The sequence below is a fragment of the Dermacentor silvarum genome, chromosome 1 (genome assembly GCF_013339745.2).
Source record: "Dermacentor silvarum isolate Dsil-2018 chromosome 1, BIME_Dsil_1.4, whole genome shotgun sequence".
NCBI lineage: Eukaryota > Metazoa > Arthropoda > Arachnida > Ixodida > Ixodidae > Dermacentor > Dermacentor silvarum.
This window is the reverse complement of record NC_051154.1, coordinates 423,355,185-423,373,057: the sequence shown is the minus strand read 5'-3', so window position 1 is coordinate 423,373,057 and position 17,873 is coordinate 423,355,185. Positions and strand designations below refer to the sequence as shown.

General features: G+C 47.0%; 2 protein-coding genes across 3 annotated transcripts in view; one reads left to right on the top strand and one right to left on the bottom strand.

Annotated features, from left to right (window-relative positions):
• The window catches only part of LOC119437635 (60S ribosomal protein L34-like), a 262,305-nt gene that overhangs the window by 24,332 nt on the left and 220,100 nt on the right, over positions 1 to 17,873 (top strand). The window lies entirely within an intron of this gene.
• On the bottom strand, positions 7,551 to 17,853 carry LOC119437640 (protein maelstrom homolog). Of its 2 annotated transcripts, XM_037704631.2 has the most exons (6): positions 17,764 to 17,853; positions 17,481 to 17,624; positions 17,353 to 17,394; positions 15,292 to 15,488; positions 8,889 to 9,024; positions 7,556 to 8,097 (listed from the first exon to the last, which is right to left on the bottom strand). In XM_037704631.2, exons 1-5 carry the CDS (start codon positions 17,810 to 17,812, stop codon positions 8,896 to 8,898), a joined length of 561 nt encoding a protein of 186 aa, XP_037560559.1. In that variant the 5' UTR covers positions 17,813 to 17,853; the 3' UTR covers positions 7,556 to 8,097; positions 8,889 to 8,895. The 2 variants fall into 2 exon arrangements, with proteins under 2 accessions (XP_049516708.1, XP_037560559.1); XM_049660751.1 differs by lacking the exon at positions 15,292 to 15,488 and having other exon boundaries at positions 7,551 to 8,097.

The window sequence follows — 17,873 nt, the reverse complement described above, 5'->3', positions numbered from 1 at the left end:
GTGTTTGCTACCTATGTATGGAGCTCACGTGTTGAGGCCATGCGGCGTGATAACCTTTTTCTTCCTCTTGAGAGGGGTGGTCTTGGCCTAGTTCACCTTTTTGTTAGGCAACTTGTCTCCCGGTTATTCTTCTTACGTGATGTAAACAGTCCTTTTCTAAGAGATGTTACAACTTCGATTAATGAATTACCTTCCAGAAATAGTTGTGTCGTCATCTGTCAGTGATGCACCACCTGCTCCTTGGGGCTTCTTGAAAGAGGTCGTTGAAGGCTTTCACTTTCTTAAAGCTCGCTTTAGCTTGGATTATATTTTCACTGCATCACGGAAAGAAATTTCTGCTGCATAGATACATTGTTTCCTGTTCCCCATTATCGTGCGCCTTATTTGGAATGTTGCTACTTAGATGTACTCAAGCGTGTCCGTCGAATGATCATTCCTCCAGGGATCAAAACTTTTTTCTTTAACTTACATTCGGCAACCCTTCCTGTCAAAACCTGGTTAGAAAAAAGGGGCTGTTTCGTGCCGTGGTCTACAAACTGCCATTTGTGTCCACATGCTGAAACGATTGATCACTGTTTTGTCGATTGTAGGGATGCCGTGTTCTTCTGGGACAATCTCCAAAGAACACTTAAAGACTTAGACATCACACCATACACAATTCGTTTCTTACCTTTTAAAGATTCCTGTGACCCATCATATGACATGTTCATAGTATTTGGTCTACATAGTCTTTGGCGCAGTAGAATGTGTGACAGGTACGCTGAACCACCGCGAAGCACTCGGTCGTTTTTTCGGGAATCTGCTGCCTACGTCCGTAGTGTGTACGCTGCTCAAGAAACAGCGCCGGACTGGATGCGTTTATTGGACGCGTGCACATGCTTGCCTGACTTTTGAAGATGTACCTGTAGCACCTTGTTTCTTGTGTGGCTGAAGAGTCTGCTCCCATGTAATAAAGAAAAAAAAAAAAAGTGGCTGTATGGCTGAGTGGCTACGGCGCTCGCTTTGGGATCATGCGTACATTGAGTCGAATCCCACCTTGGCTAGAAATTTTTTTTCTTAATATCTCGCTTTTCTTTTTCTTTTTTTTCCTCTCTGTTTGCCAGCGTGGTCGTTTGAACCCCGGTGCCACGGCGGCAGCCGTAGTACCGGGCGCCGACGCGAAACGGCGGTCGTTGGGGTGTTGCAGAGCGCAGCGTAGCTACACCCCAAATAAAAAATTACTGCTGCAGTCAGGTAGACTGCTCCCTCCCTGATAGTGAGATTATATTTGGATCAACAAAACAGTGATGCGTTTATAATATCACCGATCCCAACAGCAGGCTAGTCACCACCAGCCCAGCGTTTTCTCCGTCAACGCCTCCTCCGTTCCAACGGCGGTGGCTAGAAACATGGTACGCGCGAGCGGCGCAGCGTGGCGCCAGCGGTCAAACGCTGTACCTACTAGGAAGTGGAAGTACGCGTACCGGCCGTGGTACAGTGTATTAGTAGAACACTGTAGCAGGGTTGACCGCAGGTGCCACATCGCCATAAAGATGAAATTCGCTAATACTGCATTTTATTCGTGCATGGAGGAAGGAGGCGTTCCTTCCTTCCTTCATACATCCATTCCCGTGTACGGGGTTTTATTCTCCACAGGGTTTAATCTCCCCTATTTGCATATTTCGCTGTTTTCAAAACTCACTTCTACCTGTATTGCTGAGCTTGTCTCGTACGTTTTACGCTGAAATTACATTGCAACTTATTTAAACATGCTCAGTGGTTATCGCAAGGACGTACTCAGTCGTCACCTTGTGTCATCCTGGCATCCCCGGTTAATTGGGAGCTGGTTGAGAGGCACTTTATGCGCGCCTTTTGATATTTTAATTGCACAAAAATAAAGGGTACTGCGGTGCATTGAATATGGGGAAGGGGAGGGTACAGTATATGGCATGTTCATCGTAGCTTGGGCACCTCGGTATACAAGGATTCATTCGCACGTACAGAGACTATTATCGCTCAAAAACTTAGCGAGTAACTTAAGTTATGCGGGAGTCACCTTTGAACAGTGAACAGGCCGATTAGTCAAGTATCCGGAAAAGATGGAAGGTAACCTATGTTTAGAGCGTGGGAAAAAATGAGGGCAACTTGCACTAGTGGTGCAAAGCTGAAGAAACAGCGTGGTATAGGTGGGAGTCGACCAAGGCTTACGAAGTTTTACTATGTATTACTATGTTAGTGCAAGATTTTACGTAGTTAATTGCTATTTATTGCTACGTTATGCTAAGATTTTTTTAGGAGACATGTCAGGTGGTTGCTAGGTGTCATGCTGCCATGGAAGCGACTAAGCAATTGACAATGATGAGCCAGTGGCACTTTGAGAGTGTGCCAAATGTGGGTCACATGGATAAGCTCTCGCCAACCAAAACACAAACGTTACACTATATATATATTACTGCCTTCCTGCCAAGCTCGAGGCTTGGCAGGAAGGCAGTAACGTCGACGCAGGTCGACATTCACTCAGCCTCCTCTCCAAGCTAAAGGCGGGAAAGCAGGGTAGAACGTCAGACAGGTGCTGCCATCTGTCGGGCGGTTGGCGAAGTGCACGTGGGAGTCTTGGAGGTACCTCAAATCCGGCCCCTCTTTTATGATCAAAGTCTTCTTTGATTACAATTGTGAAGTAAGGCTGGGCAAAGGGGAGAAAACACTAGACATGGACAACAGGCAGTGCATGGCAATACTAGGCATGAATAGGTGAGGCAGGAAAACAGGCATATGACAGGCAAATAGCAACAGACGAGGCAAGGCAATAAATGTTCTACATGGATTAAAGTCAAAATCAGGCAAAGACAAACTCTAAAGAAATTGCAACAGGCACAAGCACAGCACTTTCAAAAGTCCACTTCATAGCCCTGAAGATGGATGGGCAGCCTGCGCTCTCTGACTGGGTGCTGATCGTTCAGCGGCAAAGCAGATGCTGTTTCTGAGCTACGTGATACACTGCCGGTTGATTGCTGCAGGCTGGGCGTTTCGCACTGCTGAGGGTAATAAGGCGAATCTTGTTCCCGCTCCCGGTCTTTCGTCTAAGTTGCTGGCTCAATACCACGGACCCTACTGGATCGTCGCCTGTACATCTGCTGTAAACTATGTGGTCGAACCTCTCACGCTGTCTGACGATCTGCGGCGTCATGGTCGCGAGACTGTGTACGTCAGCCGGCTTAAACCGTATTACGATCTCTCTATCGTGTCGTCACCGTGAGTCGCCAGGATGGCTAGTCTTCTCTCGTGGGGCCATTGTAATGACGAAGTTAGCACAAGCGAAGTTAGACAGCTGTGGTCGCATGGCTGCTGAAGTGAGGAAGAGAAAGACGAACGGATCGGTGTCGCTGGTTTTTGCCTCGCGCTGGCGTTTGGCTAGAACTGCTCGGGTGCTCTTTGAGCTGGACCTAACGCCAATAAACCCCATATCAAGAGAACAAAGACAAAGTTGACGCTGTGTCTTCCAGGCACTTCACAGGCAGTGGCGGCACATAACGTTTCAGTTGCGAAATGAGCACTGTTCTTGGCTGAGCAGAGTGCCTGGTGGACGGACTTGAAACCTGGATGGCCCTAAATGTGGCAGGCGTAAGACATTCTGCTAGGCGGTAGATGCCTCTGAAGCGAGGGGACAGTTTCTCAAGCCTTTGAAGCACAGCTTGTTGGCGACGGATCCACACAAAATCACCAACCCTGAATGTATGCGGACGATGCGTTCTGCTATAGATGTGCTTCCTGCAATCATGAGCTTCTTCGCAGTTAGCCATGGCCTCAGTACGATGTGCTTGGACTTCGAGAAGACGCTCTGTGAGCGAGGAGTTGCTCACTGGTCGTCGGTAGCGTTCCGCTGGTAGCCTTGGGATGTACCCGTAGAGCAACTCAAATGGACTGAAGCCAGTGCTTGTATTGAGTGTAGTGTTTACAGCGAATGCTGTTTCCTTTAACTTAGTTATGCATGACTGATTTTCTGGGGAGGCCTTGCGGAGGACAAATAATAATGAGCCCTTGCTGCTTACACAACTGGAGAAGAAAAAGAAAAAGTACAGCACTAGCAATGCAAAAAGAGAGGCAAGTCGACATGGACTTCGGCTGTACGGCACGGCATCGGGCACCAAGTTTATGCAATGTTCCACACCTTTGAAATGGCCCATGTCATCCTCATCACAAGCAAAAGTGAGACGATGATCTGAAAGGGCCGTAGCCAGAGCTACTTGCTGCATCTCTGATAAGTCCTTTGCCACAAAAGCGGGAGGATGATCAGGATGGGCTACTGTACCTTCTGGAGCAACAGGGGCTTGTTCTGGCAGGCTTTTGCACAAAGGCTTCCAACGGGACTCCATTCCTGGGACAGGTGCTTCCTGCTGACCGTCTGAACATGGCACTTCAGTACTTTGAGCTAGGAAAGACTGCCGAAGAATTACTGTGCATGAGGCAGGCGGATACAGCTTCTGGTGCGCCTGTATGACTGTACCAGAGGCCAGATGATGGATTTTGGCTGGATTTGGAGGCTTGAATACAAGTCTCGTATTGCTGGAACGAAACCAATCTTCACCCAGTATCACTGGCAAGACATTATTGCTGATCACAGCGGCTTCCACTAGAGCTGTTATGGGGCCCACTGTAATCTTCAGGTAGACCGTGCTTTTGGGATGCACACTTGATCCACCAACAACGGTTAGGGGCTCACGTGTCCAGGGCATCAGTGGAAGATTCTTGATTGCAGACTTGGTCACTATAGTTATCTTGGACGCTGTGTCTGGGAAGGCGTCGTAGGAGCCCAAGATTGCAATGTCAGCTGTAAAGAATGAACACTCCAAATGGGAGCCATGGATGCCTTCCTAAGGGCTCGTGTGCAGCGCAGGGGCTGCTGCATGAAGTGATGTTGAAGCTGTGGCTGGCTGCTGTGTGACATTCTCTTGCTTTGTTGGGCACTTCGATGCTAGGTGGCCCTTTTCGTGACACTTGAAGCAAACAGCTTCGCTCAATGACTGTCCTGGGCGAAACGCAGGGACACCATAACGCTGTGACAGAGCCGAGTACCGAGCTTCCTGCTCAGCAGGCGGTAGATCTGCTATGCGACGGCTATGTGGAGGACTGACAGGGTGGGACTGGGGCACACGGCTGTGCTTGAAACTGCCGACTGTTGGAGGCGCCACTGAAGGCAGTAACGATGCAGAAGAGACTTGTCTGGAAGGCGTAGTCCCGTTATTTTGACTGCGAAGAGTCTGCTCAGGACGATCAGCCCGGTTGCTTGCGATCTGCATATGTTGCATAGCCCTGTCAAGCTGGGTGCATATATCAATGAAGCTGGTTACTGACGATGGGCGTTGCGCTGCTATGCTTGTTGCAGTTCCCCGCGCACTGAATGCCGTGCAGGAGATATTCCACCTTCCGAGGCTCCGTCAGTGGCGCTGGACATTTCTCGATTACTCGAAGCTTTGCCTAGGCATAGTCGCGAAGTGACTGAGAGCTGGAATGTACTTGGGACAATTTGCTGCTGCCATTGCAGTAGAGTCAGCTCGTCGGCGAATGCGTCAAGGAAAGCTTTACGCCACGTATCCCAAGTCGGGAACTGCGCGCCAAGAGTCAGGTGCCAGTTTTTCGCAGTGCCTCTCGACTTGCTTGCGGCGGTCAGGTGGGTTGTTTCTGGCGACCACGAAGTTAGCTGCTGCGTTCGTTGAATCTCCTCAATCCATAAACGCGCACTGTGCTTGTGGAAGTTCTCGAACAATGGCAGGGTAGACGATACGTCGGGCATGGTTGTCACTTGCATTTGTGGCAAGGAAGGAGCCTGGTACTGTGGTGACATTGGCGAAAATGGCACTCCAGATGGTGGCTGGGGGTACCGTGGAGCCGTTACAAAGCTGGGTGTTGTTACAAAAGGCTGTGGTTCCTGTGGCGGCGAAAAAACTTCATGCGCTGGCATGGCTGCGGCGTCTCAAACGAGCGGCGGCGTGGGGTAGGACCACGGTGGCGGTGGGACGTACGAGGCAGGCGCATACACTTGCGAGGCTGCGCCTGGAATTGCTTGATAAACCGTCGGAGTAAGGTGCGAGGCAGGGAACGTGCAGCTGGTCGAGGAAATTGGCGCCGAGGCCAGTCTCTGTGCTTGTTTCGGAATCGCTGCACGAGCTTCCTCCAGGCACGCTGTCAAACGTTGAATCAGGTCGTCTCTTGACCCGGTAGCATCAATTCCACGGCGAATGAGCTCGGTTTGCAGAAACTCCGTGCTGAAGCATGCCACGGTGGCAACGTCGACTTCGGCCCAATTCAATCCCGGCATGGCGCTTACTCGACGGGAGCAAGGAGGTAGACAATGGCGGCGACTAGGCGGGCTTGGGAGTGCAGGCACGGTGTGAGTGAACGGCGAGGCGAGATTCTTTGTCGACTGCGCCAAATGTGAGGGCGAGGCTGGGGGGAGATGCTTGAGGCTTGGCAGGAAGGCAGTAACGTCGATGCAGGTCAACGTCTTTATTAATGTTGGCAAGGCATACAGAACAATACAAGGGCTACCGTGCGCCAGCGCGACTCAACACAACAGTCCTACCTGGCAGTGGGGCAGACACTCACTCAGCTCTCCTCTCCAAGCTAAAGGCGGGAAAGCCGGGGAGAACGCCAGAGAGGTGCAGCCATCTGTCGGGCGATTGGCGAAGTGGACGTGGGAGTCTCGGAGGTACCTCACAGTACATCGAGTGCATGTGTGGAAAAGGCAATCCATTTGTACCATTCCCAACAACATTCACATTTTATTAGAATCGCACGCACAAACACCCTCGTTTAAAAACAAGGTCAATGGCCTGTGGCAGCCAATGCTGTAGGAGCAGCTCTTCCAGGGACGAGATCTGCCATTCTCGGCCCGTTGACGTCACCACAATGTACAGTGGAATCTCGATGATACGATCACGGCTAATACGAATTTCCGGATGATACGAATTTTTCTGAGGTCCCGGCCGAGCCCCATTACTTTGCAGCGTGCTAGAGAAAGGTTGTTACGAATCGATTTTCGACCCGCGTCGGTTGATACGAATAAACGCCGCCCCACCGACGGCCGCGAAAGAGAACAGCGCGCAGTCACGCGCATTTTCCCTTTCTCTTTTGGTGCGGACGCGACGCCGGACAGCGCGGAAGCCGCGACGGGGCGCGAAGAGTTTGAAGCGGTGGCGCTTTTGTTGCTTTTCTTTTGTCTCTTTGCTCACTGCGGCGGCCGCCGCAGCAAGCGAAGGTTCGTGCAGTCTATCGCTACAACGGAAACTGAGCGGCATAAGCACAGCGCATACAAAGGTCAGAGCCGTGTGGAGATCGCTTTCAAGATACGATGCTCGCGACAACACCGACAGCCGGCACAGGCGCAAAAGAACGCATTTGTTGGCAGAGTAGGAGCGCCCGCCCTCTCCCTCCCTTCAGCGCTACCTTCCCGCTTTGCTCTTTTCGCGTGGGGAGATTTTCGTCGAAAGTTACCCTTGCGCTCGGTTGCAAGATACGCACGCCCCAGCACAGCGTCGCCCCCCCCCCCCTCCCTCCCATACCCCCACGGCCTTTCCGTGAAGGCGCGCGTCCTTTCACTCGCACATATGGCGCGCGGTGACGACTTTATCGCCCTTGAACTTGTGCTCCAAGTCACATGCTCCTCCTCCGCATCGCATTCGTTGATCTCCTCTCCCATCGGTGGGCGCACCTCGTGCTCGCTACCGCCCTTGTCGGCGAGATTTTCCCGCGGAAGCCGCAATTTCGTCTCACGTTGCTGCACTGTAAGCGGTATGCGTATACATGGAGTTCTGTGTGAGGGTAAACGGGAGTCGGAAAAGGCCGCGTTGTAGTCAGTTCTGCACTATAAACGGTTACGTTATAAGTGGTCTATACTGTAACTGCTTTTTACGTACGTGTGCCTGAGTGAGTTTGCCTGTCGACTCTTTAATTTAGCTAGTTTTAATTGTGTTTCGATGATACCAATTTCGGCTAATACGAATTTTTTTCGTGACCCCGTGGGATTCGTATCATCCAGATTCCACTGTAGTCGCAAAAATCGTCCTGGCGATTAATCTGCACGTCCTGAACACCCGTCCAGCGCATAAGAAGCTGTCGCACCTGGAAGTGAAAGGAAAAGAAATCACAGAAATTTTACGCAGTAATTTGCTGGAATAAAAAAATATCGTGAAATTCTTTATACTTTTTTTTACTACAGAACATGAGAGTTAAAAGGTTACGTAGATCTCAATGGTGTTTAGATATATTCATGGTGTCATCAGGAGTTGAAAGTGACTTGAGGGTATGTAGCTAACCAAGTGTGCCACATTCTTCAGTCAGGAATAGTCATTTTCAGAGGTCATCATTCATGTTGGCTCGGAAGAAATCCCTAGACGTGTTTCAAACCAGACAGAATGGCTGGTGAAAAATAGGGAGGTTGTCTGCTAAGTGTCACAACACCTGTCAACAACATAACCAACTATAATGTGCCACTTTTTGAGCACAGCAACGAAAGGTGTTGCTAGCAAAGCAAAATAAAGAGTATTTTTATTCAATAGTTGTTTATGGGGCACTTCCCCACCAAGTGTCACATCAGTTCATTTTTTGCATTGCAATATAAATACATCACTTATCAAATAAGACCATGGTTGTTCGGAGAAAATTGTCATTTACCTGAGAGTAGCATGAAACTACAAATGAAACACGTATAAGTATGTGTTTCTCTTTGTCTTGGTCGAGGAAATGAAGCCAGACAATATTTCCCTTTCATGAAACGCCTTCTACCTCGTGGATTAATGCAGAATTGATTTGTCATATTGTGTGTCTTTGCACTACAAGATGATTAATGAGGCCTTGCTCTGGTAGCTTCCTGGTAGAAGTAATTGGAATAGTAGTGTGAGGAGGATACTTACATAGACTTCAGCTCGTAGTCGAACAAGGCAGAGTTGAGGATGTTCTCAGCTTCGGCATGCGAGATCTCTCCAACCACAGTTCGCAGCTTGCACAGAAGTGGCAGGATGTCCCAGACTGGAAAGTCCACGGTGAACCCTGTGTAAGCACAGTGCCACCTACAGCACAGCTGAAACCAGCGTGAAACTGCACAGTTGACAGTGTTGCAACACCACCCAATCGGAAAAATACAAATGCATGGAATTAAGTCAAGGTAAGCAAGATGAAAATCTGTGCAAGGAACTAGAATTATCGATAACTGCTTGGCAGAGCAAGAAGAATTCCCACTCTCGTATAAGCCCTAGCAACAGTTAACGAAAAAAGGGGACTTGTGGGATGACACTTTTCACACTATGACTTTGTGACATATTGTGCACACGGCAAGAAAATTGACTGACTGACTTATTAGATGACCGAGTTTCACATTCCAATGCAACACACGAGCAGTGAGAGACACCGTAGACGAAGCCTTCTTGAAATTCTTCTTCTTCTTTCTGGGATTCTACGTGCCAAAACCAGTTCTGATTATCAGGCACGCCGTAGTGCAGGGCACCGGTGAGGCCTTGAAATTCATTTTGACCTCCTGGGATTCACTAAAGTGCACCTGGTGAGATGGAATACGGTTGCCACTTGCAAGCCTTTGTCCATCACATTTACACGTTACTAAAAGCAAGCATCCTATAAGCAAACCCCGTGGCAATACTTACGACAGTGCCCATTCAATATAGCAGTAACAACAATGGTAGGATCAAAGATGGAGGTGATACCATGTTCGAAAAGCTTGAAGCCCTTTTACAATGCCCCAGAACTTCAAGTGTACCAGAGGGTTGGAAGAATGCCAGCATCATACTAATACATAAAAGGGGAGACCTTAATGAATTGAATTATAGACCCATTAGCTTGCTTTCGGTATTGCACAAAACATTCACAATGTAGTTAAGAAGAGGGACGATGGAGTGGGGCATCCTAACAAGCGCTGTCTAGTGGGTCACTCTCTCCGCTCGCACACAACAAAAATGATTTCCAATAGAACCACAGCAACACTTGACTTCACTAAACCCAGAAAACAGATGAGCATCTAGAAGGAGTATTTAACAATGGATCACACCCAATCATCAGTTAGGTAATTAAGAGATTGAAAGAGTACAACCAACTATATAAAGTAGAACCTCGTTCATAAGCTTTGTAATAAAAAGAGAGAGAGAGAGAAGAACGCACTAACCACGACGACTTACGAACCGAAGTCACTAAAAAACTGGCACAATGAACTATAGTTACATAGACATAAGGCGAAGCGTTGCACCAATTGTTGCGGCACGAGATGCTGACGCGCGTCGAGTTGGTAGGACCCGATCAGACCGAGAAGCACTTTGTCTTCTTCCTGTTGCATCTTGTTTTAAGAGGGCCATGAGAAACCAAAAAAAATCGAGCTGGAATATGACGCTGCCAGAGCGAAACACTAAGCTCACTTCACACCTTCTGAAGCTGGGAACGGCGGTGCATTTATTCTGCTATTAAAAGCGTACAGTACGCTTCTAGTGGCACTATGCTACACGCTGTGAAACAGTAGGTAAATTTGCTTATCACGATAGGATTGACGGTGATAGCTGTGAAAGCGATTGGGAGAAGAAACTGTGTGCATGCCGGCTTTTTTATGAGACACGGGCGGGCGAGCACTGCCGAGAAGCGGCCATGGCAAGCACCTACTGCTCTCAATCACGTGAGCCTCGTGCCTTTTTTTGTTCACATGGGATCTAGTGGCCAAAAAACGAATCACGCAATCGTAGTTTTGCGATGTACTCAATGTTGGTGCCGAAAAATCGTGTTTTCAGGAAACGTATTAACCGGTACACAAAAAAGCGTAACTGCATTAGTTCATTGTATTTCTCAAACATGAATGTTGGCGCCAGGAAGTTGTACAAAACAGTATCAACGAGGTTCTGCTGCCTATGGCTTTCATAGATTACTGAAGTGTGTTGGTTTAGTAGAGATAGAAGCCGTCATGAAGGCATTGTAGAGTCAGGAAGTACAGGAAGTATAGGCAAACATCTTAGCAAATACCTATGAAGATTCCACCAGCCACCTTATTCTTCACAGGAAAAGCGGCAAAATACCGATCAAGGAAGGTGTCAAACAAGGAGGCGCAATCGCTCCAATGTTATGCACTGTGTGCTTAAATGTATTCAAGCCATTAGACTGGGAAGGACTAGGAGTAAGGATCAACGGCAAATATATCAATGACCTTTGCTTAGGACACGACAATGTCCTGTTCATCAATGATGTAGGTGATTTGCAACAAATTATTGAGGTTCTTGGCAAACAAAGAGTAAAAGTAGGGCCAAAGATAAATATGCAGAAAACATAGGTAATGTTCAATAGCCTGACAAGAGAACGAGAATTTCATAACTGTGCAAGGGAACGTTTAAGTTAATTAATCACAGGGGACACGAAAAATGCTAGGGGCAAGGTTAAGAGGCAGGGAGACAGCAATGTGAATTAGAACGACATCGGGGGGCAGCGGATATTCTAGTTGACAATTGGGAGAACAAAATTCGAGCTCAGCAGGCCATGTAATTCGTATGGTAGATAACCGGTGGTAGGTGGTATATTAGAGTTGCAGAATGGGTGTCAAGAAAAGGGAAACGCAGCCAAAGTCAATAGAGTAACGAGGGTAATTCCATAAGTTTCCAACCTGACCAACTTTTAATAGAGATAGAAATCAAACTGTGTCACTTTTCCATATAATCTCCCTTCACTTCCAACACATTTCTTACACCTCTGCACTAACATTTCTATGCCCTTCAAAAATAGTCTAGAATTTTGTCTTCAAAATGTCTGCGGACGGCACTCCTCCCTTCATCATCAGCAGCAAATTTTTTGCCTCGAAGATCTTTCTTCAGCTTTGAAAAGAGGTAGTACTCACTGGCTAACGAGTGACGATCAATGGTGAATGTATCTCAGCAATCTTCGGTTTGCAGATGACACTGTCCTATTCAGCAACAATGGGGATAAATTACAACGAATGATTGAGGACCTTGATCGAGAAAGTGTAAGAGTGGAGTTGAAGATTAATATGCAGAAGACGAAGATAATGTTCAATAGCCTGGCAAGGGAACAAGAATTCAGGTTCACCTGTCAGCCTCTAGAGTCTGTAAAGGAGTCTGTTTATCTAGGTCAATTACTCACAGGGGACCCTGATCATGAGAAGGAAATTTACAGAAGAATAAAATTAGGTTGGAGTGCATACGGCAGGCCGAGGCATTGCCATATCCTGACTGGGAGCTTACCACCGTCATTGAAAAGTGCACAATCGCTGCATTCTTCCGGTGCTAACGTATGGGGCAGAAACTTGAAGGTTAACAAAGAAGCTCGAAAGCAAGTGACAATTGACTCCAGCACTTTTTTCTCATTCCCATGACAAAGCTCTAACAACTTACGAGAACAGGTCACACGATGCTCCTTCTGCACAAAAGAAAGGATTCACGGCACCCATCTGGCACTGGCCTTTGCTATGTGAAGCTTCTCATAAATTATGCGGAACACGGTCTTTACAGCGAGTCCCACCCGTGTCGCGATTTCTTTCAACTTCAGCCTCCTGTGGTTGAGCACTTTGTCCTCAACGAGAGAGACAATTCTTTCGGTTATCACCTCCACGGGCCGACCACTGCTGGGTTCATCCTTAATGCTCTCTCTTCCCAGGCGAAACTGTTTTGCCCACTCCTTCATGGTGGAACAAGAAAGGAAAGCTTCTGCGTACACACTATCCAAACGTTGTTTGATAACACTTGGAGAACCCCCTTCTTTGGTAAGGAACCTAACCACGGCTCGATACTCGATTTTTAGCATAATCGCCATTTAGCGTGCCTTGTGTTTGTCAGGCAAGTGCATGCTACTGACGAACATGCGCAGAGTTCAAACGCGTACACTGGCCTCCTAAGAGATGGCGCTGTGTATCTGAAGCGGCAGTTTTGAAATCACTGTAGGTTTTAAATGTCAGACCGAAAACTTGCCCTCGTATTATGTGGTGTGATCAAATTGAGAAATTGCAGGCCCGACTTGGAATCAGTCAGCGGAAGACAGAGGTAATTGGACATCTCCAAGAGAAGCCTTCGTCCTGCAGTTGACAAATATATACGCTGATAATGATAAAAAACAGTCACAGAAAAAGGCTTGATGTATGCAGATGAGACTGTCTGGCAAAGCGAGGGTTCCCAATGCATATCTCCAGCTGCAAGTTATCACTTGTGTCAGTGTTGTTTGTTGGAACTTATTTCATCTTTGACTACGCTTTGCTCAATGTTCTATCAAGCCATGAAGATCAGCGAACCATTTCCAACCAACTTGAAAAAACATGCTGTAGGGCTAGTGAGTCTATCATCGCTGCAAACGGTGCCAGAGAATGCGGGCGCCAAGCAAGGAGACCGAGACTGATCAGTTGCCTTCAGAAAGAATGGAAGCTCTAGTGATAAAAAGGCTGGGAGAATCTTGTGTCAGCATGGCTTGTTATCCTACTCGAGAAGCACGTGTGTTTCCTATTGGGATCTGGCATGGAACATGCAGTAGTTTTTTTTTTTTTGCTTTTCTTTGTACCCTTGTTTGTTGTTCAGTCTATTACTTGTCAGAAAGCACTTATTCTGTGCAATCAGGAAATACACTTTCAGTTGTCAGTGTGCCTTGCCATTGTGTCGATCTGCATGCTTGTCCTGTGTTCTCTGGCGCCACTTGCAGCCACGAACAATTCGGTCATGCAACCCCTGAGAGTCACTGGTGTGAATGAGCCCTAACATAAGATACATACCGTAAACACCCTCGTATAGGTAGAGTATTTCTTCCTGATTACAAAGTGCAATTTCCACCCCGTATAATATGCGGATCCCAACAATTTTCAGGTCAAATTCGCAGTTCCGATATCGATATTGCTCAGTGCGATCATCATCAGGTTCTTGCGCCATCATCAGTCACCCCCGTAAACACGCTCACTACGCAATGGCAACACTTTGCACAATGTCAGGATCGTGAAAACAGTATTCGGCTACTTTTAAAAGAATACTGATCGTAGCTGCAGAAAGCACTCGCAGCTGTACTGCAGGGCTGCAGTTCGGTGTGAAAAAGCACATCATTCGCCGGTTGGAGGAAGCAACAAGAAAGCCCTTTGTGTGCTACAGCCTGAGAAGAAGTTGACCTGACACACTTTGTTCAACAGCAACAAGCTGCTCACCTCGCTGTAAACATCTAGCTGCTGAAAGCAAAGGCAAGAGAGATTGCTAGAGAAAAAGGCATTCGGCAGACGGACTTCTAGGCAAGTAAGCACTGGGTGTCTCGTTTCATGTACCGCGCTGGTTTTTCTATACATCGGAGCTTGTATATATAGCAGAACCTGCCAGAAAAAAACTACTAAGAGCTGCTTGTGGCCTTTCAGCGTCGCACAATTTTGCTGCGAAAGTCGGTCAGCTTTCAGTTGGACCAGATCAGCAATGCTCATCAATCGCCAGTATACCAGGACATGCCCTCGTAGAAAGGCTCCAAGCAAGATTCCGTGAGGCGAAGTGGAAATGAGAAGATGCGGGTCACCGTAATAATGTCCTGCATAGAACGGGAGCAAGCAACCACCCTATGTGGTGTTCAAACGGAAGAATCTGCCAAAAGGGGAGAAGTTTCAAAAAAATTTTGTCATCCGATGTCAAGAAAAAGGGTGGATGGACGAAGCACTGGTGCTTGATTGGATAAAGTCTGTGTGGTGTTGGAGGCCTAGAGCACTGCTGGAGCTCCCATCACTACTTGTCCTGGATGCTCTTCGCGGTCACTTGGCTGACTCGGTGAAAAGACTCCTGTCGCGAGTCCGGCACAGAGTTCATTATCCGCCCTGGATGACATCCCACTAGCAACCACTTGATGCGTGCATAAATAAACCATTCAAAGACAGCATCAAGCACTGCTATATGGGGTGGATGAGGTCGGGCGCGCCTGAAGAGACTCCTTCCAGACGGTTGAAACGGGCCTCTACAGCAATGCTCTGCTCGTGGATCGCCAACACTTGGGCCTGCATTCCCGAGAAGATCATCTGCCTTGCGTTCAAGAAATGTTCCATATTAAACGCACATAATGGCACTGAAGACAAGCTTCTACTGGAGGTTATTTCCGACAGTTGACTCTCGGAGGAAAGTGCATCGAACGACGATGACTAAAGATTGAAGTGCAATGGCAATAAATGCTTTGTGTGATCGTTTTACTCCATCTATATGCGGACGCAAACTTTTTTGTTTCCACTTTTACTGTCCCCAAATTACACATCCGACTATATGCGGCTCCGAGCTATATGGGGGTTTTTACGGAGATAAGCAGGTGAACTACAAATGAACAACTCACTCCCATGTTCCTCGAGCCACAGCAGGCAGCCAGAATACAGGCAGCCTGTGATATGTGGTCTTGCATGCAGAACAGAGGTGGAAGGTTCGCCTCATCAATCGGGAGCCGAAGGTATGCCATCAGGTCACGGACAACGCTCCTGTAGTCGGTTGTGCCTTCTTCAAAGCCCGTGATGGGGATGCCATGCGTGGCTTCGCCTAATCACAAAAGAGAAGAAGTCGTATATGCAGGCAACATATAGCAGAAATTTACCGAATAGTTTCACTAGCAGCCCAGTCATTGCAAATTCAAGGGTCCCTAAAAGGAAATGCTAAATCCTTCTTGGCAGAAATCGCACAAAATAAGACTGCACACGAGACCGGTCGTCAGGGCTCCCTCCAGTCACATTTTCTAGTCTTGTCTTCTTTTGTGCCATTTCTACCAATACAAACCTCTACAAAGAACTTAAGGTCTGGGAGCAAGCTAGTTGGTGCGATACCTTCATAGTGTAACTGTACCAGAAAAACACCGACGAGAGGAGAACACAAGGATGAGCACTGACTGCATATTTGTGCACACCGAATAAAACCTTCTGTTGGTAGTCAGCACTCGTCCTTGTGTTATTCTCTCGTCCGTGTTTTCCTTGCGCTGTTTCACTATAACAGCACGAAGTGTCGTACTCAAAAACACTAGATCACTTTACACTGAAGTATTCTTCCAAAGTCTCTTTTCATTTATTTTGCAGTAAAATGTTCAATACTAGGATAACTTGTAACAGGGCTAGTTGATAATACATTATGGCATAAGAACACAAGAAAAAACATACACACACACACACACACATGCAGGAACCCAAGAAAGAACTTTGCTGTTTACGCAAACCCTTTCACAAGTAAAAAGCTGCGTCATTTCGTGCACGTGCATGTGCGCGCGAGTGTTTTCTTGCGCTCTTTAGCTGTTACCAAAATGGTTACTAGAAAAGAATGAGAAAGCCAAACTTCCACCTTTCTTTTTTTTCATTGTTACCCGCCAAAATCCCAGCACAAGTATACCACTATAAGATCACAGATTTCAAGTTCCATATTTGGGCCATTGTGGCTTGGGAAATGTTATTGAAACGTGCCAGGTTGCCTTTCCCTTTTTTAGAACCACAACGGAGACCATATTTACCAATAAAAAATTAACTCCAAGCAGGCACCATGAAAATCTATGACGTCGCAGCGAGCTGGTGTGGGGAACTACAAGGCATTGCCTCCACCGGCCTTCAGTTTTTTTGTCATAAGAGAGGCTTTGTTTTTTTTTGGTAATGTAACAGTTCAATTATTTTTCTCTTTAGCGTACCTTCAAATATAACATGAATGCCCTTAACTGGGAAATAAATAATTTTCACAAAGTATTTACCTTTTTTTTGTGGTGAGATAAGCATTGGATTATGAGCTTGACGAAAGTCAAGGTGCCCACAGGGGTAAGTTTACGAAAGTTCTATTGTTTTCTTTATGAATGAGCGTGCAAGTGCATGGCAACCAGCCTAGCCAGCGACGTGTCGCACAGTGCCATGGCGACATGAAAAACAAAAGGAGAGAGAGCGGTGCCATTCCTGCAAGTCTGCACCTGTTCCAGCACGCTTCCTTCTTTCTGTGTTGATAGTGCTTGTGAGCGGAGAGAGACAGAAGAATCTGTTAGGGCAATCACGCTGCCCGTCATACTCACGGTTTAACTACGAGCGCTTCCAAAGCTGCGATATATGCAGTGCTTCTATATAAAATTCACATGAAACTGTTCTTGTTTACAGGCATGGCACAATAAAAATTACAATATTTTAAAAAAATGCTCATGAAGAGATGCAAGCAGAAAAAGGATCGGTGCCCTTCTCATTTTGTTTTCCCATCTCGCCACAGCACCACACAACATGTGGCCGACCAGGCTACTGGCCATGCGATTGCGTGTTCCCTTTCATAAAGATGGTGATAGCACAAAGCAGACTAAGTAAATCGCAGACTTGAGTCATAGTATGACCAATATACATTGTGCCAGTGAACAAGTCACTGCTCAAAAGCTAATGTAAACAATAGTGCAACTTACTGTGGTCTTTTGCAGCACTTGCAAAGCCAAGAGGTATTGGACCTGAGAACAAGTTCGTGGCAATTAATATCAGAAGCTACCATGCAAAAGCTTGGAATTAAAAAAAATTTAAAGAAGCAATCCCATACCTGGATCGATGAATTTGTGGAAGGCTCGTATGAAACCTTGCTCAATTGAGTAGTCTACAAGTCCAAGTTGTAGCGGGTAGTAGAGCCCATTTTCCTTGCAGAGCATATTGAAGGACAAGATGTTGAATGACCACCTTTTAATCTCTAGGTGTCAAAAAGAAAGAGGCAGTTCATAGGGGATAATTGTTGATAAATCATAATCAGGCACATGAAACAACAATAACAACCGCGATGAGCATGTTGCATTCATAGAGGCTGTGATTCATGGCAAAAGTATGCATACCGTCGACTGTGCCAATATCGTCAACATATCGATGAATACTATTTATCATGTGTCGGCGCTGTTGATTTCTTTCGTCCTCCACTTGTAACACACTCTGAAAAAAGTGCACA